Source organism: Ceratotherium simum, chromosome 11 (genome assembly GCF_057802395.1).
Source record: "Ceratotherium simum simum isolate JZ-2026a chromosome 11, ASM5780239v1, whole genome shotgun sequence".
NCBI lineage: Eukaryota > Metazoa > Chordata > Mammalia > Perissodactyla > Rhinocerotidae > Ceratotherium > Ceratotherium simum.
Window position 1 is genome coordinate 1,556,944 of NC_141910.1, and position 21,336 is coordinate 1,578,279.

A 21,336-nucleotide genomic window follows, 5' to 3' on the forward strand; every position below is an offset into this window, starting at 1 on the left:
TTCCTCATAATTAAGACATGTGCTGGAGATTCCCCCAAAATTTAAATTTCGCTCACTGAAGGAAACCTGCTGCTTTCCAGCTTGCTTTCTTTTCTCAGGCTTTTGTGGTCTAATCAAGGAGGCATTCTGGGCATGAGCCAAACATCCCTGTTTCAGACAATCTTGGTTCTTCCGTGAGCAGGTGAGTCAGGTCTGGACATGGTTTGCCTTCCTCTTGCTCCTCGCTGCCTTCAGGTGAGATGACAACGGTGTTGTTAGCTTCCCTGAGCCTTTCTGTTGACAAGCCCGGTGGCCTGGAACTGTGACAATTTCTTATGAGCCACATGATTACTTATAACCAAGCCACCTGAGATCCTTTCCTCAGAACAAATCAAGGTAGAAAAAATAAATATATAAATTATCAATAGCAGGAACATATTTAGTAGTGTAACGTCTGGATAGGACATAATATACAGCGTTTGTTTTTTCTCTACAACCAGAACCCTTTAAAAAATACGTATTTGCGTTGCTTGTTAATTTTCACTTATGTCATTATATCCTCTATAATGAATTGAGATGAGTTTACAGTGCCTGCTAAAATTGGTAAATTTTGTTTGAAAATTTCGGTAAAATAAATAAATAGCATGGTACCATGAAACAGAACAGATGTGACTTGAAAGATTATATATTCTGTTTTCTTCTAAATTTGTTAGAATAACCTTTTATGGATTAAGTGAACTAATGGCCTATACTAAGTAAATTCTCTTTTTATAAAATTTTCAAGGATGAACAGTTTTAAACAAATATTCATGTAAAGATTTTTTTCTTCATAAACATACATTTATTTTAATTGTGGTAAAAAACACAAAATTTACCATCTTAACCACATTTAAGTGTACGGTTCAGTACTGTTAAGTGTATTCACATTGTTGTGCAACCAATCTCCAGAATTTTTTCATCTTGCAAAATTAAAATTTGAAACTCTATACCCATTATCTAGAGCAGTATCTAGATAATAGTAGACTTACGTAGGGTAGTCCACTCATATAAGTGGAATCATACAATATTTGTCTTTTCGTGACTGGGTTATTTCACTTAGCATAATGTCTTCCAGGTTCATCCATGTGTTAGGGTTTCCTTCCTTTTTAATGCTGAATAATATTCCATTATATATATATATTTTTTGTTTGTTTAGCCATTCATCTGTCAATGGACACTTGAGTTGTTTCCATCTCTTGGCTCTTGTGAATAACGTTGCTATGAACATGGGTGTGCAAATATCTCTTTGAGACAGAACCATTGTTAAATCTCAGCTACATTCTACTCTGTTAAATTGGCTGATTTTAACCATCGGGAAGTGAGTAACAACATACAAGAGCAGCCTCATTTGGCAGTTTTTGTTCACATGGTATCATGGGGTTGTAAGCATGAGGGATACAGCCTCAGTATAGCTGAGTAAGAGGATCAGAAAGACCTGGGTTCATAACTGGGCAGGTGTGTCTGCCACAGGTCCATGTCCCTGCTGCAAGGGAAGCTGGAAAAGAAAGTGAGCATCAACCATTTTCAGCTTCAGATACACAAAGTGAAAACTCCCCTACACAAGGTGGTGGTGGGGCATTGCTATGCAGGGAGCCAGAAGAATGATAAATATTTGTTACACCAGCTTACCAGCATCTAGAATTTTCATGTCCCATTAGCTCACAGCTTTCCTACCTGCCTAGAATAGCTTTGTGTGGCTGAGAAGATCACGGCATGACACATGTGCTTGGGGTGGTGAATAGTGTAAGACCACCAAATTCCCGGTCTCACGTGGTTGTTGGAAACCTTGGAAAACCTCTGCACTTTCTTCCATGCTGGCTCCTCTCCATGGATTGTCTTCCCTACCTCTGTCTGCTAGAACCAGGTCATGTCTTTCTCTAGGGTCCCACTTGAGTCCAACCCCTTGGGAGCCCACCATTCTTCCTTTCTTGATCTTTTCTTGTACTTGTGTTCAGGGATGGATCTAGGTTTCATGGGGCCTGAAGCTTTTACAATGGAGAGGAGGAGATTTTTCAGAAACGTTCATAAGAAATTGATGAACACATTGCTAGGACCCCTCCCAAGGCGCATGCATTTGAGGTGCCCTGAAGCTTAAACTTCAGTAGCTTCACTGTCAATCTATTTCTGCTTGTATTCATTCTTTTTTTCTTTTTTCCCATTTTAAAAATTAGAATATAATTTGCATAGGGTGAAAGTCACCCTTCTTATTATGTACTTCTATGAGCTTTGAAAAATGCATACAGGGCCGGCCCCGTGGCTCAGCGGTTAAGTGCGCGCGCTCTGCTACTGGTGGCCCGGGTTCGGATCCTGGACGCGCACCGACGCACCACTTGTCCGGCCATGCTGAGGCCGCGTCCCACATACAGAAACTAGAATGATGTGCAGCTATGACATACAACTAGCTACTGGGGCTTTGGGGGAAAAATAAATAAATAAATAAATAAAATAAAAAAAGAAAGAAAAATGCATACAGTCATGTAACCATGATCACAGTATAAATATGGAACAGTTCTATCACATCCAAAAATTTCCCCATGTCCTTTTGTAGTCAGCTTATCCCCCCACCCCCAGCCTCTGGCAGCTCATCTGTTTTCTATCTCTTCAGTTCTGTCTTTTTCAGAATGTCATAAGAATGGAGTCATGCAGCCTGTGCCCTTTTCTTTCACTTAGCACGATGCATTTGTATTTCATCCATGCTGTTGCGTGTACCACCCACTCTGTGCCAGTACTGGAGATGCTGAGATGGGGAAGGCCCGGTCCCTGCCCTGAGAGAGCTCACAGTCTAATGGAGGAGGCACTTGGGCCCATTCTCATAGGCTTAGTACTCACAGCTATGCCCTACTAACTATCTTGCTCTGATACACCTGGCACCCCTACCACTTTGTGATTGCCCTGAGGATAGAATCTCTGACTTTCTTGAGGTATCACATTGGATTGGAAAGAGCAAGGAGTTTGAAGCCAGGCAGACTGTTTGAATGCAGCTCACCCACTTAGCAGCTCTATGACCTTGTGTTGGACTCAAATTTTGGCACAGAGTAGGTACTGAATAAATATCTGTTGAATGAATGAATGAATGAATGTAACCTCCTTAAGTCCCAGTCCCTCTTGTGTAAAAGGGGGATAATAGTCACAACTGCATCTGACTGCTGTGGGGGTCAGTGCCTGGTACAGCGCCTGGTGGGCATCGGTAAAGGTCTGTCCTATTCCCCTCACCTTCTCTAGGGCCCTTTGATACCCTCCCCCAGAAGGGCACATGCGCATTGTGCAGACCTCCAAGCTGGCTGGGCAGGACGACACCAGCACCTGGGGGAGCCGGGAGGGGCATGAGCTGAGCAGACAAGTGCCCAGAAAACCCCACAGATACCCTACAGTTACCACCCTCCTGTAGGGTATCAAGTCTAGCTCACAGAGCCCCCACACTAATTGCCCCAGCCCCTCTTTCATGGGCAGAGAGGAAGGCCCGTCAGTCCTTTCTTCTCATCAAATATATTCCTTATAGGGGGCTTTAGAAGAAGTCCACCAGGAGGAGAAAACCGTTACCGTTTACCAGGGGACCCTCTGGCTGAGGGTCGGGTCTCTAGCTCTCAGACCCTGGGAGGAGGCGTGGGCTGGGAGATGGGAGGCCATGGGGCTGTCATTGTAAAGGAATCTGTTTTCTCCTTCAAAATACACTCAGCAGGACCCAACACAATGGTTGTTATTATCAGTTATTTGTATAATTATCTGTTTACTGGCTGCCTTCCCTACCAGAGGACCCAGGGCACACAGTATATGCCCAACAAATAGTTAGTGATTGAATGAAAACTATTTTGTGGTTAAAAGACTTGGGATTTGAAGTTAATATTTCTGTAGAAGGGAAGGGAACTAATATTTGTCATTCATCTGTGGTGTCTCTGGGATATTGAATCTTTACCTACAGTCGCCTTGTTTAACCTGTATAGTGGCTGGTGAAAGTAGGTGTTTCCAGTCTCTACACTCAAGGAAACCGGTTCAGAGTAGTTAAGAAATGCATCCGCAATCCCACAGCTAGTCAGTGATGGAGCTGGATTCAAACTCGGGTCTGATGCCAAAGCCCAGCCTCTGGATTTCTTAAGAATAGAAATCTCTACAATTTACAGTGAAAAAAAAAAATATTCAGATGAGCAGGATTTGAGTGGGTTGGATTGCAGAGTTTAAAGCTTAACAGCATGAATTAAAAATTTGCAGAATACTTGTTTTGTTTTGCGCTTTTCTAAGTTGGGTTTGGGAGTATTTCTGTAATCCAACTTAAATTGGGATTTTTGCTGCACATATTGCCCACGGCTCTTAAATAGGCAGTAAACCCCTTCTCTGTGCTAGGGGTGGTGTGGGCTGGGGAATGGTCGTGGACTTGGAGGCAGGAGGGCTGAGCTTGAATCTTGGTGGATAGGGGAAGGGCCTCTGGCAGATCCCTGCACCACTCTGAGCCTCGGTGTTTCCATTTGTTAACTGGGAAAGTAACCCCAGTTACCTCGGAGGGCTGTGGTGTGGATCAAAGAGCAAATAAGCCAATGAGGTGTTTGTGAGGGGGTTACCCCAGGAAGAGTTTTGTATGTGTTAGTTGTCCCAAATCTGCAGGGAGGAGTAGGTTATCTCTGAAACACACTGGGAAAAGAAAGCCTCTACAGAGAGAGGTCAGCAGAATCACACGCCAAGGTGAGAAAAGAGGATGTGGCTTGTTTCTGTTCTGCTGCGATCAGCTTGGGTTGAGAGAGAACCTCGTTTGTGCCAACAGTTGATGTGCTTGGAACCCTGTAATTATGCTGTCACCTGGTGTCTAAATATATAATTCGGGGCCAGAGTGGAGTTCTGTTACGCAAGGAAGCAGGCAACCTTCTCCCTCCCTCTCTCCTAGTCCTCATTCATTCATTCATTCATTCGGGGATCACCTGCAGGCTCTGAGCCGCGCACTGCAGTCAAGTCAGGAAGGCAGTGCATCGTGGGCAGTGGAATCAGATATACTCAGGAAAGAGTATATCTGGAGAATATATTGAAGGAGACTTTTACCACATCTGTCATGTTTTAGAGTTTTTCCATGTTTAAAATTATTGCATATTTGTTGGAATGCCAAAAGCAACTCAAGAACCAAATGTTACTGGAGTCGAGTCTGGCCTCCTCCCCTAATTGTGCAACTTAATTATTTAAATTCACTAAACCCCAGTTTCCTCATCTTACAAGGGAAACAATAATGCCTGTCTCATAGGGTTATGTGAAGATTAAAAGTGATAATGCCTGTGAAGAACTTTGCACAGTTCCTGGGCATAATGAGCACTCAATAAGTAAAGAGTAGCTTATAGATCATCAGAATATAGAAAAGGAGCCAAATTGCACAGTGGGCCAGTTCTGCTGTTTTCATATTTTATCCTTCTAGCCTTTTAGAAGGTCATGGTGGGGAAGCAGGAGCAGAGGCCCAAGGCTTGGGATCCATGGCAACCACGCCTAGGTGGTTTGCTGTGCCCTGGGAACCTGAGCTGTGCGCCCAGCCTGAGCACCTCTGCCCGGCTCAGCCTCGGGGTAGCCCCTGTGAGTAAGGCTGTTCCCTGCAGCACGTGGTGCAGGTCAGGCTTGCTCGGCTACAGTTGGAAGCCAGGCCCATGGGGTGCCTGAGAGAGTCCTTTTGGGGCTCCCGTGTTAACAGGCCCTGCAAGTGCGTTATGGTTTTTTGGAATCCTTGTTTTGTTGCACATGGACCCTCTGACGTCAGGAAGTTGTCTCAGAGCTTAGAGGCTGATGCCCAGGTTTATCCAGCTTTATCTATTTTTGGATACACACACACACACACTCTCACACTCACACTCACATTTATGAGTGTGAATTCCTCCAAATGCTTTTTTTATAAGATCAGGTTTATTGAAATAAAATTAGTAAAATTCACTCTTTTTAGTGTGATGTTTTTTAACTGTGAGTTTGAATTCTGAGTTTTGATAAATGCATACAATTGTGTAACCACCCCTACAGTTAAGATTTGGGACAGTTCCATCATTTCCTACAATTCCTTCACTCTCTTTTGTAGTCATCCCCTCCCACCACCCTAGGCCCTGACAACGACTGGTCTGTTTGTTGTCTCTTTAAAATTTCCTTTTTCAGAATAGCATATAAATGGAATCATACAGCATGCTGACTCTTGAGTTTGGCTTCCTTCACTTAATGTAATGCATTTAAGACTCCAAATGCTTTTGATTACAGCAAGATAAGTGATTCTGAGATCAACGTGGAAAATCAATAACATTCCAGAATGCCATTAATAACCAATAGAAAATGTAATTTAAAAAATTCATAATACTGGGCCGGCCCTGTGGCTTAGTGGTTAAGTGCGTGCGCTCCACTGCTGGTGACCCGGGTTCGGATCCCAGGCTCGCACCGACGCGCTGCTTCTCCGGCCATGCTGAGGCCGCGTCCCACATACAGCAACTAGAAGGATGTGCAGCTATGACACACAACTATCTACTGGGGCTTTGGGGAGAAAAAATAAATAAATAAAATCTAAAAAAAAAAATTAAAAAAAAAAAAATTCATAATACCACCAAAAAAATCCTGAAGTACTTAGGAATAAATAAAACAAAACATGTCCAAGATCTTTATGGAGAAATTTACAACATATCATGAAAAGACATTAAAGAAGACATGAATAAATGGAGGAGACCATCCATGTTCATGAAGAGAAAACCTGATAACCTAAAGATGGTGATTCTTCTCAAGTAAATCCGTAAATTCAGTGCAATTCCAGTCAAAATCCAGATAAAGTTTTCCTGCAACTCGACAAGCTATCATGAAATTCATAGAAAAAAAACAAAGGTCCAAGAATAGGCAAGACAATTTTAAGAATATCAGAATTTGCTGTAAAGCTATGGAAATTAGGACACTGTAGTATAGGTGCATGGTTAGATGGTAGATCAGAGGAACAGAAGAGAGAGCTGAAATAATACCTGTCCATGTTGGAAAACTTCATCTGTGACAGGTAGAACTGAAAATCAGTGGTAAAGGATTCAGTAAATGCTACTGGGACAATTGGGATCCATACAGAAAAAAATCAAGTTGAATCCCTAACTCATAGCATACATAAATTCCAGATGAATTGAAAACTAATAGTGAAAAAGCAGAAGTTAAAAACTTTTATGAGAAAATATATATATGATCAGGATTTCTTCATCAAGATATAAAAAAACAAGTGATAAAAGAAAAAATTGATATATTTGTCCATGTAAAATTTAAAACTTCTGTACAACAGAAGGCACCACAAACAAAGTTAAAAGAGCTTTATATTGGGGAAAGATGTTTGCAATGCCTATGTCCAAGGAAGGATTTATACCCAGAATTTACAAAGAATTCCTAAAAATCAGTAAGAGAGAGATAACTTAATGGGGAAATATAAATAGGCCAGTTAAGCAGCGCAAATGGCCAATAGGCATAAAAAGTTGCTTGACTTCACTTTTTTTTTTTTTTCTTTTTTTGGTGAGGAAGACTGTCCCTGAGCTAACATCTGTGCCAGTCTTCCTCTATTTTGTATGTGGGACACCACCACAGCATGGCCTGATGAGCGGTGTGTAGTTCCATGCCTGGGATCCAAACCTGTGAACCCCAGGCTCCCGAAGCGGAGTGCGCAAACTTAACCACTATGCCACCGGGCTGGCCCCTTGACTTCACTTTTAATTGAGGAAATACAAATTAAACTGGAGATACCATTTCACACCTATCAGACTGGCAAAAATTTAAAAATCAGACTATATCAGTTTGGCAAGAATGGAGAGCATCAGAACTCTTTAACAGCAGGATGGAGTAGAAACTCGTACAGCCTTTCTGGTAAGTGGTTTTGCGTTAGCTAGTGGAAGGTGCTGTACCCTTTTGACCTAGCAGTTCCATACTATGTGTATACCTTAGAGAAAGTCTCACATGTGCACAAGGAGACATGTATAAGAATGTTCATTATAGCCCTGTTTGTAATTGTGAAAAATTGGAAAGAACCTAAATATGCATCAACAGAATGGATAAATAAATTGTGATATATTCACGTAGTGAAATAGTATACAGTGGTTAAAAATGATCTAGAAAGACAAGTATTGATGTGGATCAAATTTCAAAAACACGAGGTTGAATGAAAAAAACATATTTCAGTGGAATACATGTAGTGTGTTTCCATTAATATAATGTTTAAACAGGTGTAAACAATTTTTTGGTCTACATGGCTTATGTAGTTAATAAAAACATAGTGAGAATGATAAACACCAAATTCAGAATAGTGGTTATTTTGAGGAAGGAAGGAGAGACATGTATCAGGAAAGATATGTAGAAGACTTCAAATATGTCATGTTTTAAAGGTTTTTCCATATTAAAAATTACAGCATATTTGGGGCTGACCCGGTGGCGTAGTGGTTAAGTTCGTGCACTCCGCTTCGTGCGGCCTGGGGTTCACAGGTTCAGATCCCGGGCGAGGACCTACGCACCATTCATCAAGCCATTCTGTGGCAGCGTCCCATATATAAAGTAGAGGAAGATGGGAATGGATGTTAGCTCAGGGCCAATCTTCCTCATACACACACAAAAATTACAGTGTATTTATTGGAATGCCAAAAGGAGCTCAAGAGTCAAGGCGCATCCTTCTTGTTAGACAGCAAAAATGGTCTTGGGGATTACTTCTCATAGAAAGTGATCAGAGTTGATTCATAAGCTTTTAGAAAAAACCTTCAGAGAGCAGTAATTAGAAATTATATATTTTTATTTTATTAAAAACAAAAAGCACAAAAAGTAATCAATGTAAATTTTAATACCTTTTAATGCTCAAAGGAAATAGTGTACCTTCATGACTTGGAAGACTTTTTGTGCAAATTCCTTTTCTTGGATATGGTTCACCATTTTTAAAAAATTATGAAGGGGCCGCCCGGTGGCGCAGTGGTCAAGTGCGCGCACTCCGCTTTGGTGGCCCGGGGTTCGCAGGTTCGGATCCCGGGTGCGCACCGATGCATCGCTTGTTAAGCCATGCTGTGGCGGCATCCCATATAAAGTAGAGGAAGATGGGCACGGATGTTAGCCCAGGGCCAGTCTTCCTCAGCAAAATGAGGAGGATTGGCATCAGATGTTAGCTCAGGGCTAGTCCTCCTCACAAAAAAAAAAAAAAAAAAAATTATGAAATATATACATACAGAAAAGTGCATAGAAGATATGTATACAGTTTAATATACATTTGTAATTATAAAGCAAAACTCTGTGTAACTACCACCTAGGTCAAGAAATTCAGCATTCCAGAAGCCCCCATGTGGTGTACCATTTCTTAAGTTCATTTTGTTTTATCGTAGTGTGAACAACTGTACAAATAGGCCTGCTATTTTTCTTACATTAAAAAATTAATTTTAGAAAAGCTATTGCTAGCATTGATTTATAAATTTTTCAACATGATCTGGGATTGGGAAATGTTGGTCCACCACTAGGATGCCTGAGAAGACTGGGAAATACTGTCTGTTTCATGGTTTGCACAAGTCTTGGCCATAGTTAGCAACCTGGGTACCCCAGCTTGTAGCTGAGTCCAAGGCCAGCGGTCGTTCCCCCGTAGGCTCGGGGCATGGTGAGCAGTCCTCCCGTGACTGTAACTGGCATCACAGTTACAGTTAACTTGTGAGCAACACCTCTCTTCTCTTGGCTGGAGCTCCAGGAAGTTGATAAGTAGCTTCCAAGTTATTTTCCCTGACACTGACAATGGAGTAGGTGTGTGGTCTTTGCCATTTTGGGCCGTCCTCTCCTAGCTGAGCATTTACTGTCTTGCCTGGGCATTTTTTAAAACTCTTGGGGCAGATTGCCCTTGATGATCGGGTAAAGAGCCATGGCCTGAGGACTGGGGAGCAGCACACTAGAGCAGGGGTTCTCCACCTTCACTGCTGACATTTGGGACTGGATAATTCTTTGTGGTAGGGGCTGTCTTATGCATTGTTGGATGTTTAGCAGCACCTCTGGCCTCTACCTACTAGATGCCAGTAGCATTCTCTCGTTGTGACAACCAAAGTATTTCCAGACATTGCCCAGGTGTCCCCTGGGCAACTAAATCACCCCCGGCTGGGAACCTCTGCCTTAGAGGCTAGTGTCCACATGAGACTCACGGTCCCTTCTAGATGCTGCAGCTGTGGAGGCGGGGGAGGCAACCCGGCTGAAGGCCCCTAACTTGAGCAGAGGAGGAATGAAGGACAAAGATAGGAGAAGTGTGGTGGGCAGATAAATGGAGCCGTAAGTTAAGGTTGGGGAGCTTCAGAGTAGCAGTAAATGACAGTGGAGAGGAGGGAGAATGGGCGCAGAGCTCTGAGGCTGTGAGGTGCCGCGCGAGGCTCCTTTCACAGGTAACTGGGAGGAGTGTGTTAGCACAGAGCCCGTCTCCTCTCCAGAGGATGGCACTCAAGCCCTTACTTCCCTCTCTTGAGCCACCCTGGAGCACTTAAGTAGCTTTAGATCCTCCTAAGTATTTTACCGCTATCCTCCTGACCTTCTAGAGAGACTTGTGTGAATCTATCAAGTGGGTTAAGTTCCTCGGAGAGAGATTGCAGTTGTTTGATCTTTCTTCACTCAACAGACATTTACCAAGGACCCACTTGGGTAGGGGCTGTACCAGGCACCAGGGACCCCACTAATCACCCAGGACTGTGTGGTCTGGATGGGGAGACCGACAGCCAGCACAGGCAGCCCTGGGAGAAGAAAGAAGGAGGGCCCTGTTGCCAGGCTGCCCAGGTCCACGTCTCAGCTCTGCTCTCGGCTGTTGTATCTCTGTGGGCCTCAGTGTCCTAGTCTATAAAGTGAAGTAGTAAGAGTTCTTATCCCACGTGAGCGTGGAGAGGGTTAAACAAGAGAATGTGTAAGCCTGGAGAGCAGTGCTGGGCATTAGTGAGCACTCAGGGATGTTAGTTATCTTTTTTTAATGTTTTATTATTACTACTACTACATAAGGGCTGAAATATAGAGTGTCAAGAAAATTCTGAGAGACAAGTGATCAAAGACTCAGAAGAAGAGGCTTTTTTGAGATGGGGGTGTTAACAGACTGGTGGGACTTTAGCAGGAAAAAAAAATGTGGAGTTGTGGGAAGATCATGCAGAATTCAGGCAGAAGAGCGAGCAGGCAAGAAGTCACAGATTGTGAGCAAGCACAGCTTATTCGAGGACAGCTGCTGGCTGGGAGATCTGGAGGCTGAGGGAGGGGTGGGCCGTGAGGCCGGGAAGGAAGGCGTGTGGGGCCGGTGGAGGAGGGTCTTGCGAGGGAGACTTGGGCTGAATGGACATTAGGACCAGACCCCTCTGGCTTGGACCTCCTCCATTTGTTGTTTCTTTTCTCCAAAATAGATTTAGAAGAACTTGTCATTTTACTCCCATTCCCCCTTCCCTGGGCAGTGACGTGCTAAGTGTGCTCTCTTACATGCCTTTTGAGAGATAGAAAGCAAATTCATCTTGCTGTCCCTGTCGAACGGGAGCCAGGTAGGGGGATGCTGGCAGCCACTTCGCATCAGGAGACCAGCAGGCGGAGCACAGGCTTCCCCGTTCAGTGACCTCTCAGAGGGTGTCGCTGCTCGTGGAGTTCACAGAGGAGCAAATCAAGGCTGGGGGGTCACGATGCACTTCCCGCCTGTCTCTCTTCTGCTGCTCGCACACTGCGTCAGGGCAGGGGCTGGAAACCATCCTGACAGATGTGGCTAATAACCAGGGCATCTGTGCCAAAGGAGCAGCGTGTTTATTTCTCCGGAGCCTGTGGCATTGGCCTGAGGCTTTGCTGAATCAGCCCCGTGCTGTCTGGCGTCCTCCTCGCTGCTGAGACCTCAGTCCCAAGGTCACGAGTGTCCCCTGGATGGCCCTGACTTTTGCTTCACCACTCTCTGAAATTTCACACAGTGAACACCACATACTTATTAAGTACTTGCCAGGCCCTAGGGGTACGGTTATGAATAAGACAGACACCATCCTTGTCTTTGTGGAACATGTAGCCTTGTGGGAGAGACAGACATCAAATAAACCATTGCAAGTGTTATGGATAAGGGCTAAGAACGGGGAACATCCAGGAAGCGTGGCAGTGAAGAACGGGTAGAGGAACCCAATCCTCAGGTGGGTGGGGTGACGAGGTCAGGAAAGGCCTCACGGAGGAAGAGGACTCTCCGTGATGTGTGAGAACGCCTAGGGGTGGGCAGGGTGGAGCTGGCTCATGACCGGACCCTGTGGGCTTCCCCAGGCCGCATCCCCTTCGGCCTCCCTGGTGTCTTTGGCACTATTGCCTTCCCTCTCGTTCTTAAATGTCTTCTCTATCAGCCCCAGTCCTACTTGTTTTCACTTTCTTTCAGACTACTCTTTTGTACCCTTTGCTGGCTTATCTCACTCCCCACACATAATTCCGGCCTTCCCAGGGGATGACATTGCTCTCCACAGGTGTGGACAGTGGTGGAAAGAAGCCAGACTTGGAGGAGGCCCACCTGGCTGGGTCCCAGCCCCTGCTTTACTCCTCACTGGTCATGGAACCTAGACAAGCAGGTGACTGACCGCTCCATGCGTTGGGTCCTATCTATAAAGGAGGCTCCCTTTATAGAGGCTGCCTGAGGACTGAGGTTTTGCCTGTAAAGCTCCTAGTGCAAGGCCTGTGTGAGTCAAGGTTACAGGACCCTTTCTCTTCTAGCATCAGAAGCTACTTGGTTCGGTTAACCTTGTTTTTTTCCTGAAAACCTGATGAATGTGGAATGTCAGGGTGTTACCTGGCCACAGCACTCATGGTAAAGCTGACCCCTACTTGGTAAACTGCATCTGGACTGGGAGTTCTCTGTATGACTTCTAAACACTGATGAGGGAGCTGTGGCTTTGGGCTTCCTGAATGTGGTGTCTCCTTGTAGAGACCCTGGAAGCTCTGTCTGTGGGGTTGTCACATGAGATGTTGGCTCCTGTGGGGCCTGGTGGCTCCCATACCCAATCACTTGTACCTGAATTGACAGCTAGGGGTGACCTCATCTCTCAGGTGAAAGGATTAACCCTTCCAGTTCCAACATTTTGTCCATGCATTTAAAAATATCCCGAGAGGGCCGGCCTCATGGCTTGGTGGTTAAGTGCACGCGCTCCGATGCTGGTGGCCCAGGGTTCGGATCCCGGGCGCGCACCAAGGCACCACTTCTCCGTCCATCCTGAGGCCGAGTCCCACATACAGCAACTAGAAGGACGTGCAGCTATGACATACAACTGTCTACTGGGGCTTTGGGGGGAGAAAATAAATAAATAAAATCTTTAAAAAAAAAAAATAAAAAAATAAAAATAAAAATATCCCGAGAGCCTATGCTGCGGTAGTGCTGGGGGCACATTTTTTTTTTTTTTTTAAGATTTTATTTATTTTATTTTTTCCCCCCAAAGCCCCAGTAGATAGTTGTATGTCATAGCTACACATCCTTCTAGTTGCTGTATGTGGGACTCGGCCTCAGGATGGACGGAGAAGTGGTGCCTCAATGCGCACCCGGGATCCGAACCCGGGCCACCAGCATTGCAGCGCGCGCACTTAACCACCAAGCCACAGGGCCGGCCTGGGGGCACATTGTTGAACAAAACAGATCCATTCTGTGCTCTGAAAGTACTTACAGTCCAATGGGGAGATGCTGTCAATCAAAGAATCACACAAATAGTAGTAAACAAGCACCCTGATCATGTGGACGTTGTGCTGAGAGGGTAGTCAGGAGATTTAACCTAGTCAGGGAGGTCAGGGAAGGCTTCCATGAAGAAGTCATGATGGAGCTGGGATCTGATGGATGAACAGGCATTGACAAAGAAGGGGGAGGGAAGGTTCCAGAAGGAGAGAACAGCATGGGCAAAGTCTTTGTGGGGATGGTGCAAGGTGGAGAGAATGAGGGCAGATAGAGCTATGCCATGAGCTCCTTAGAGGCAGGACCGAGAGTCAAATTATTTAATGACCTAGCACGGGCCTGGGCATGGATCAGTGAGTGCTGATGCCCAGTCATGCTGGTGACAGTTTTTGCTTCTTCATCTTAAGAGCAATGAGAAGCAGGTTAATGCAGGGTGGGGATGTATGTGGCAGGAAGAAGGGTTGGCTTGATTCAATTTACAATTTGAAAAGCTTATTCTGGCTGCAGGATGCTCACACAAAGTCTGAAAGGAGTGAAATTGGAAGGATCTTTGAGTGAAAAAATTTGGATGGAGAAGGAAGCCCACGGTGTGGGTAGGCTTTATAGAGCATCAGATGGGGATTTGCAGCAGGAGAGGAAGGTTTGGCCTTTCATTTCAGGAGCCTTGGCTGCTCAGCTTGGCTTTCCATTCTTACCCCCTGTTCCACCATTTTTGGCTTCTGTGACCTCAAACCACCCTTCCGTGTTGCCAAACTACTGGTTGAAGGAAGGTGGGTGTGGAGCTCTAACAGGAGACAGAGGTTGCTAAGCACATCCCGGCCATGAGCAGAAACCTTCAGGGCATTCATAAAAATAAATCAAGCCCCACAGCAGCATTTTCTGTATCTTGGAGAATAGCTCCTGGCATTGAAGACAGACCTTTTCCATCAAAAAGGATGAATGAAAATCACATTTCTCTCTTTTTTCTCTTTTTTCCCTCCAGCCTTATATTTGGCACCCTTTACCCTGCATATTATTCCTACAAAGCTGTGAAGTCGAAGGACATTAAAGAATATGTAAGTAGCACTTTTTTGGGGGGTGGAGGCTGATGGGGTTACGTGGGGGAAGCTGGGCGTGGAGGGAGAAGGCGGGCACTCTCTTTGGTGTGGGCACTGGTAACAAGGAGTCCGTTCTTCTCCTGAAACTTTCCTGGTGTGACCCAGGAGTCCTCTCCCCTGTCTAGACCTCCTCTTTAGAACTAGAGTGTAGAAGTGAGGAAAGCAGGGAGGTAGGGCAAGAGGAGGTGGCACCTGGAACCGGAGGCCCCCCCAGTCTGCCACTTGCCACTGTATGGCCTTGGACGAGTGACGTCACCTCTCTGAGCCTCAGTTTTCTTGTCTGGAAAACACTGTGTAGACCTTAAAGCACCATTACTGGCAGACAGTCTGGCCTTGGGGGCAGGAGCATGGGTCCTAGAGCCCAGCAGACCTGGTGCAGCTCTTGGCTCTGAAACTCTGGCTCTGATCCCCATTTCCAGTTCTGTGATTTGAACACCCCATGATTTAAGCCCTGTTGCTTTAGAAGCTTTAGAGGGCAGGAACTATTCATCATCCTGTGACTGTTTCCCACAGCACCTAGCACAGGGCTGAGCACGTGGGAAGGGGCTCTGGAGTGCTTGCTGGTTGGAGGACCATATTCCTGCTTCGGGTGCTGCAGTCATAGCCCTAGACGTGCTGGGCACCTCTAGGCAGGAGAACCATCAGACCACCCCCGACTGACAAAGACTTGCGGGGTGGTGGTGAGGAAAGGGTTCCCCTTCCCATGTGGGACAGACACCCTGGTCAAAGTACAAAGGATATGGATTTCGTCATCAAAAGACTGCAGTCAGGTCCTGACTCTATCATCTGATTGATGCAATGCTGCACAAGAAGCTTAACTTCCCAGAGTCTTGGTTCCCTAATCTGAGCAGTGGTGGATAGCAACAATCCTAGCCCCTAGTGTTGTGAGGGACAAAACGTCTTTGCTTTCTCTCTTTTACTCAGAAGATGTCACTTGGCAAGTTTGGCACAGGTAAAGAAATAATTGAAAGTGGGTTCGGTGAGTCATTATTTTCTTTTTCCCATTTCCCAGGGATGTCTTTATGACAAAACCAGCCACCAGAAACTGCAACCAGAACTCACCCCCCACTCTCAGTTTCCCAGAACCGCTTGCCTCGGCTTGCATTTGCTGCTAAGCAGGGGATCAAGACAGGCCTGTTCTCTGGAGACTGGGTCCCTGGTATATATGCAGAAATCTCGGCTTGTGAACTATAAATAGCTGTTACGTTGCAGGCGAAGAACCTCATGATTCTCAATTGACTTGGCACAGGGGTAAAGCATTGGACAGCCTCTTCCAAGTCTCCTTTCCCCGACCCCTTCCAGCCTAGGGCGCAGGGAAGCTGTGCCAGGGAAGGAGGCAAAGTTGGGGTCACAGAGGTTCAAAGTCTCATCTTCCGCTTTGCAGGGGTAGAAACTCAATTCTGTTGGCTCATCTGGGAGAGATCAAACCCTGGTAAATTGTGTTGCTCTGACTAAACTCACAGGAGCCTGTTTTATGACTAGAATGGCAATTCATTAATTTAGAGTGAAAAATATAACTGACAAGCAGAGCAGCTGTTTGTGTTGGCTGGTGAGCACATGCTTGCTTGCGAGTTAAGATTAGAAGGTTTCTTGGTAAAAATGGAATCGGAAGAAAAGAGCCCAGTAGTATTAGGGGAGACCTGCCTCCTCTTTCTGTGCTTGCTCGCACACCCTCACTGTCACACTGTCTCACATATACTGTCTGACAGACAGTCAAACTGACAATCACACTTCTTTCCCTCCTTTTGACCAATAGACCCATTTAGCCAACCCGTGAATTTCCTCCCACTCCTGCGTCTCCCTCACCGCCCAACCCCATACACCCACCTGGTTGGCGACTATGTCCCTTCATCTTCACCCCCTAATAATCTTTCAAACCAGGGCTCTGCTTCTCTGCTGCCAGTCTCTTAAATGAGGTTCTCATCATTTCTTCCTGGAATGTTGCAATAGCCTCCTGTGTTCATTCTTTATTGCCACTGTAACAAATTACTGTGAACTGAGTGGCTTAAAATAACACAAATTCATTATCTCACAGTTCTGGAGGTCGGAAATCCGATGGTTCTCCCTGGGCTAAAATCGAGCAGGGCTGTGTCCCTTTTGGAGGCTGCAGGGGAGAATCCATTTCCTTGCCTTTTCCGGTTCCCAGAGGCCACCTGCTTTCCTTCGCTTGCGCCCTTTCCTCCATCTTCAGAGCCAGCAACGTTGCATCTCTGATCATTCTTTCCTAGTCACGTCCACCTCTGAGCACAGCCGGGAAAGGTTCTCCACTTAAGGATTCGTTTGGTTACATTGGGCCCCCCTGGATAAGCCAGGCTAATCTTCCCATCTGAAAGTCCGTAACTTAATAACTCCACAAAGTCCCATTTGCCATATGAGGCAACATATTCACAGGTACTGGAGACTAGGACAAGGACGTTTTGGGGGGATATTCTGCCAACCATACATCCTAACTGGTTCCCCTGCCTCCTGTCCCTCATCTCACAACTCCATTGTCCACATAACTTCTAGAAGCCTTTTTAAAATGGAAAGCTATTCATTTTATTCCCCCTTGATCCTTTAATGGCTGCTTATCACCTGCAAGATCAAGTCCAAACTCCATTATACAATGTTTAACACCCTTCTTGATCTTGATCCTTCCTCCTTTCCAGCCACTTCTCTACAAGCATTCAGTGCTCTTGATCTCAGTACCCAAAGTGTGGTCTGTGGACCAGCATTATCAGCAGCACCTGGGAGCTTGTTAGAAATGAAGAATCTCAAGCCCTACCCAGACCTCCTAAATAAAAATCGGCGTTTTTAACAAGATTCTCAATTTGAGAAGCAGTGCTGTTGACATTCCTAGCTTCTTATGTCTTTCCAAACATACTGCACTAGTCAAGATTTTTGGATGAACACTTAAACAGAAAGGAATTTATAGGAATTCGTAGAATTAACTAGAAGGCTAGGGAAAGATACTCAGAAATTGGGGAGGATCTGAGAAGCCTGGGTGGTAGTGACAGCTAAGCTCATGCCACAGGACAGGTCTGGTTAGGAAGCTGCTACCGATGTTACCACCATGGACAGTCGCTGCCAGCTGCCCATACCTTTGGGGCATTCCCTGTGTCCTGTATACATGTGTCCCGGATAGGGGCCTTTGATTTTTCCAAGCCTAGATAACAGGCCTTGCCTCCCACAAAGACCCTCATGCGGGGAAACTCTCCCCAAAGTGGAAGGCTTTGGATGCTGGTAGTAAAAAAATTACATACACACATACATATATATATATATATATATATATATATATATATGAGACATATATAAAAATATAATGTAATATTAAAATATAATAATAAAATATAATACATAATAATACAAATATATATATTTATCCATGGATATATATATATATATCCATATATCCACATATATATCCATTAGTTACTTCTTTGGCTACCCAACATCCACATCCTTTACCCAGATTTTGGCCTTTATAAAACCTTCCAACAAGAATTCTATACAACTCATTTACTTGCCAAATCCAAATTTCTTCAGCTGAGTTGAGCTCCAGGTCCAGTATCTCTGGCAAAGTCCTTGCCTCTTCTGGCTCTGATGGGATCCAACCTTAATATTCAGCACTCTAAAAATTAAATTGTGAAGTGAACCATCACTGATACACTCTATATATTATATTAGGGGGAGAAAGAGAATAAATAAAAATAAAATTTGTTAAAATATTTAAATCTATACATAACACAAAAAAGAAGAAATATGGATAGAAGCTACAGTCCTTAGTCATGCAAGTGGTCATGAGGTCATAGCTGGTATATATGTCTTTTGTTAAAAGATAATTTTTTAGAAAGGGTAAAACCATGACTCTTGTACAAATTAAAATTAACACGTGTCACATATTTTACTTAACTCACTAATTAATGAAGGAACCTGTAAGGTGCTAAAAAGCAGTTCAAAGGAGACTTCGAAGAACAGACATATTAAGCAATCAGGAATGATGAAATGAACTTGTTAATAGATATTCAGCTGATTTCTTAGGAAGGTGGGGAGATCAATTGTACTTCCATTGGACAAAATTCATTTGCATTGCAATCACTTTTCTATAACTTACAAAGTTGTAAAATAGCTCACAGTCATTGAAATACAAGATACCTGTAGAATCAAGATAATTCAGAAGGATGCTCAGGACGGGGCATCTAGCGTTCCACAGGACCCTCATTCCAAAGTCTTTCACAGTTTTTCCATTACTTCCCTCTTCTACCATCCAGTACATGCTCCCTCTGCCTTCTAACTAAAGTTAGAGCTTTAGTGAGTGGGATTCCTTTTCCAAGGGTGTGGCCCAAGTCTTCATTCCTGAGGAATCTGAGGCCTTAGTGACCTTGCCTCTGTAGGGTTGTAGTAGTGATCCATTGACTTTCACCTCTCAACAAGACAGGACTGGAGATGCCCCAGAGGATCCTTAACTTCCATCCACCCTCCTTCCTGCTACATTGTGTAGCAGCAAACCTGAGTTCCCCTTGATAATCAGGATCAGTCACCCCATCAAAGCCCATAAGTCCCTTTATTATCTATTTCCTAGTGGTGTGGTGGCCCCAAAATAGCCAGGTGAAAATCTAGTCTCTGCTTCTGCTTCATTGGAACCATTTTGTATCCCTGGTGGAAGTATCTGCCCCTCAGATACTAAAATTATTAAGGAGCAGAGCTCAGAAGTTTGGGATTGAGAAGCAAAAATGTGAGTCAGTTAGGGGCCGGCCTGGTGTTTTAGTGGTTAAGTGCATGTGCTTTGCTGCGGCGGGCCCGGAGTTCACAGGTTCGGATCCCGGCACGCACCGATGCACTGCCTGTTAAGCCATGCTGTGGCAGCATCCCATATAAAAGTAGAGGAAGATGGGCACAGATGTGAGCTCAGGGCCAATCTTCCTCACACACACACAAAAAAAATGTGAGTCAGACCAGTGAGTCTCAAACTTTTACATGCATATGAATGAAAAGAGAATTTCATTAAAATGCAGATTCTGATCCATTAGGTCTGGGGTAAGGCCTGGGATTCTGTATTTCTAACAAGTTCCTAGATGATTCTGATGGTGCTAGTCAAGCACAGGCCATAAATATCTGTATTCTGTGGGTCCATTCACATCATTCCAAACTGTGATCACACCTCAACACCAGTCTCTCATCTTGTCCCTTCCAAGTGCCTCATCATCTAGCCAAATCCTCACTTGGTGATTTGTTTTAATCAGGTATGGTGTGGCATGCAGACACAGAAATGACTGTCACGAAGGAAGAAGTTTTTACTCCCAGTTCCCTAGAAGTAGGAGGCATAGCATGCCGTGCAGGGCCATGTGGGGGAGCACCAGGGCTGGTCAGGAGTCAGAGGGAGAGCAAGTGGAAAACACAGGCAACAACCCTTATTGTGGTTTCTGCAGGGAAGTCAAGGTGAGGCAGAGTAAGCAGGCTTAGGATTGGCTGGTTTGAATAATTACAGGAGGCTCTGGAATATGGGGTCTGCCGTTGGTTGTCTGGTACCTGGCCCTGGGGTGGTTAGGGCAGGGGAATATTGGCTCAACCTGTGAGAGCTCCATAAAGGAGGTAGTTTGGAGTATGGGCCCTAGATTGGTCAGTCTACATACAAAAGGTGCCCTGCACTGGGGTGGGTGGGGGTGCTGGGCAAGTCTTTTGCTCTCTAGGAATTGGCTAGTCCTGGGAGGGGCAATCTCTCCCCAAGTCAGTGAGGCCCCAGATGCCAGAGTATCAAGAATATAGAAAATAAGAAAATACAGTTAATATACTTGGTGACAGTGTAAACCCATTACCTTAGAATATTTCTCCTTCCAGGCTAAGTGATCTGCTCAAAGTTCTGCCTGCAGGGGAATTTCACTTCCTGACTCTCTCAGGGCCACCCCTGACTATATATCCGTCCACTGTGAGCTCATGCCAGCAGATGGTGCAGACTCATCTGTAAACCAGGCTCAAATTTTTTCTTTCTCAGTCGTTTGGCATAGGGAATTCCCTGTGAGGCTGAAGCAGAGCCCAAATGCAAGAGGTAGTGTGAAAGGCTCAAGAAATATTAGTGTGACTGGTGTAGGGGAAGGTCTCAGTAGGGTGAGGCTAAAGAGCTGGCTAAGCCTGCTGCCTCCACAGCCCATGGGGGAGGCTGCCAGGAGCCCTGGGGGCAGGGTGTGATGGCCGTGGGGTCTCAGCCTGTCTCTGTGGCTCCTGGAAGGTCTCCAGGCTCTGCTTCCCACCCTCTTGCTATGACCTAGGGTCACAGCTTCTCTCCAATCTCCTCACTCCTGGATCCTGCCCCTGATCAGTCCAGAGGGATTCCCCAGTCCTGCTGTCGACTGTCCATTCCAGAATTGCTCCTGGTCATTACTTCTCAAATCAGCCATAGCTCCCTCTCTCTGTTCGGGATGCCGGCCCGCCCGGGCTCCCCTTCATCTTGCAGGGAGTTTTGGATAGAATCCCTCGAACCAGGCAAGTTCTATTTCAAACCTTAGAAAAAATAACCTTCATTTGGTTTCTCTGTGGCATGATGGGGAAAACTATTTCCTGGTAATTTATTTATGGTTTCCGTCTCTGCGTCACCAGTATTCCATTTACCTTGTTAGGCTCAGTGAATCATTCTCAGACCCTTCTTTCTGCATGAAG

At 45.1% G+C, this 21,336-nt stretch overlaps 1 protein-coding gene across 1 annotated transcript in view; it reads left to right on the plus strand.

The window, feature by feature from the left end:
- The window catches only part of REEP1 (receptor accessory protein 1), a 103,474-nt gene that overhangs the window by 35,778 nt on the left and 46,360 nt on the right, over positions 1–21,336 (plus strand). The window contains exon 2 of the mRNA XM_014792751.2: positions 14,586–14,658. Within this exon, the coding sequence (XP_014648237.1) occupies positions 14,586–14,658 (73 nt within the window). The remainder of the gene's footprint in view (positions 1–14,585; positions 14,659–21,336) is intronic.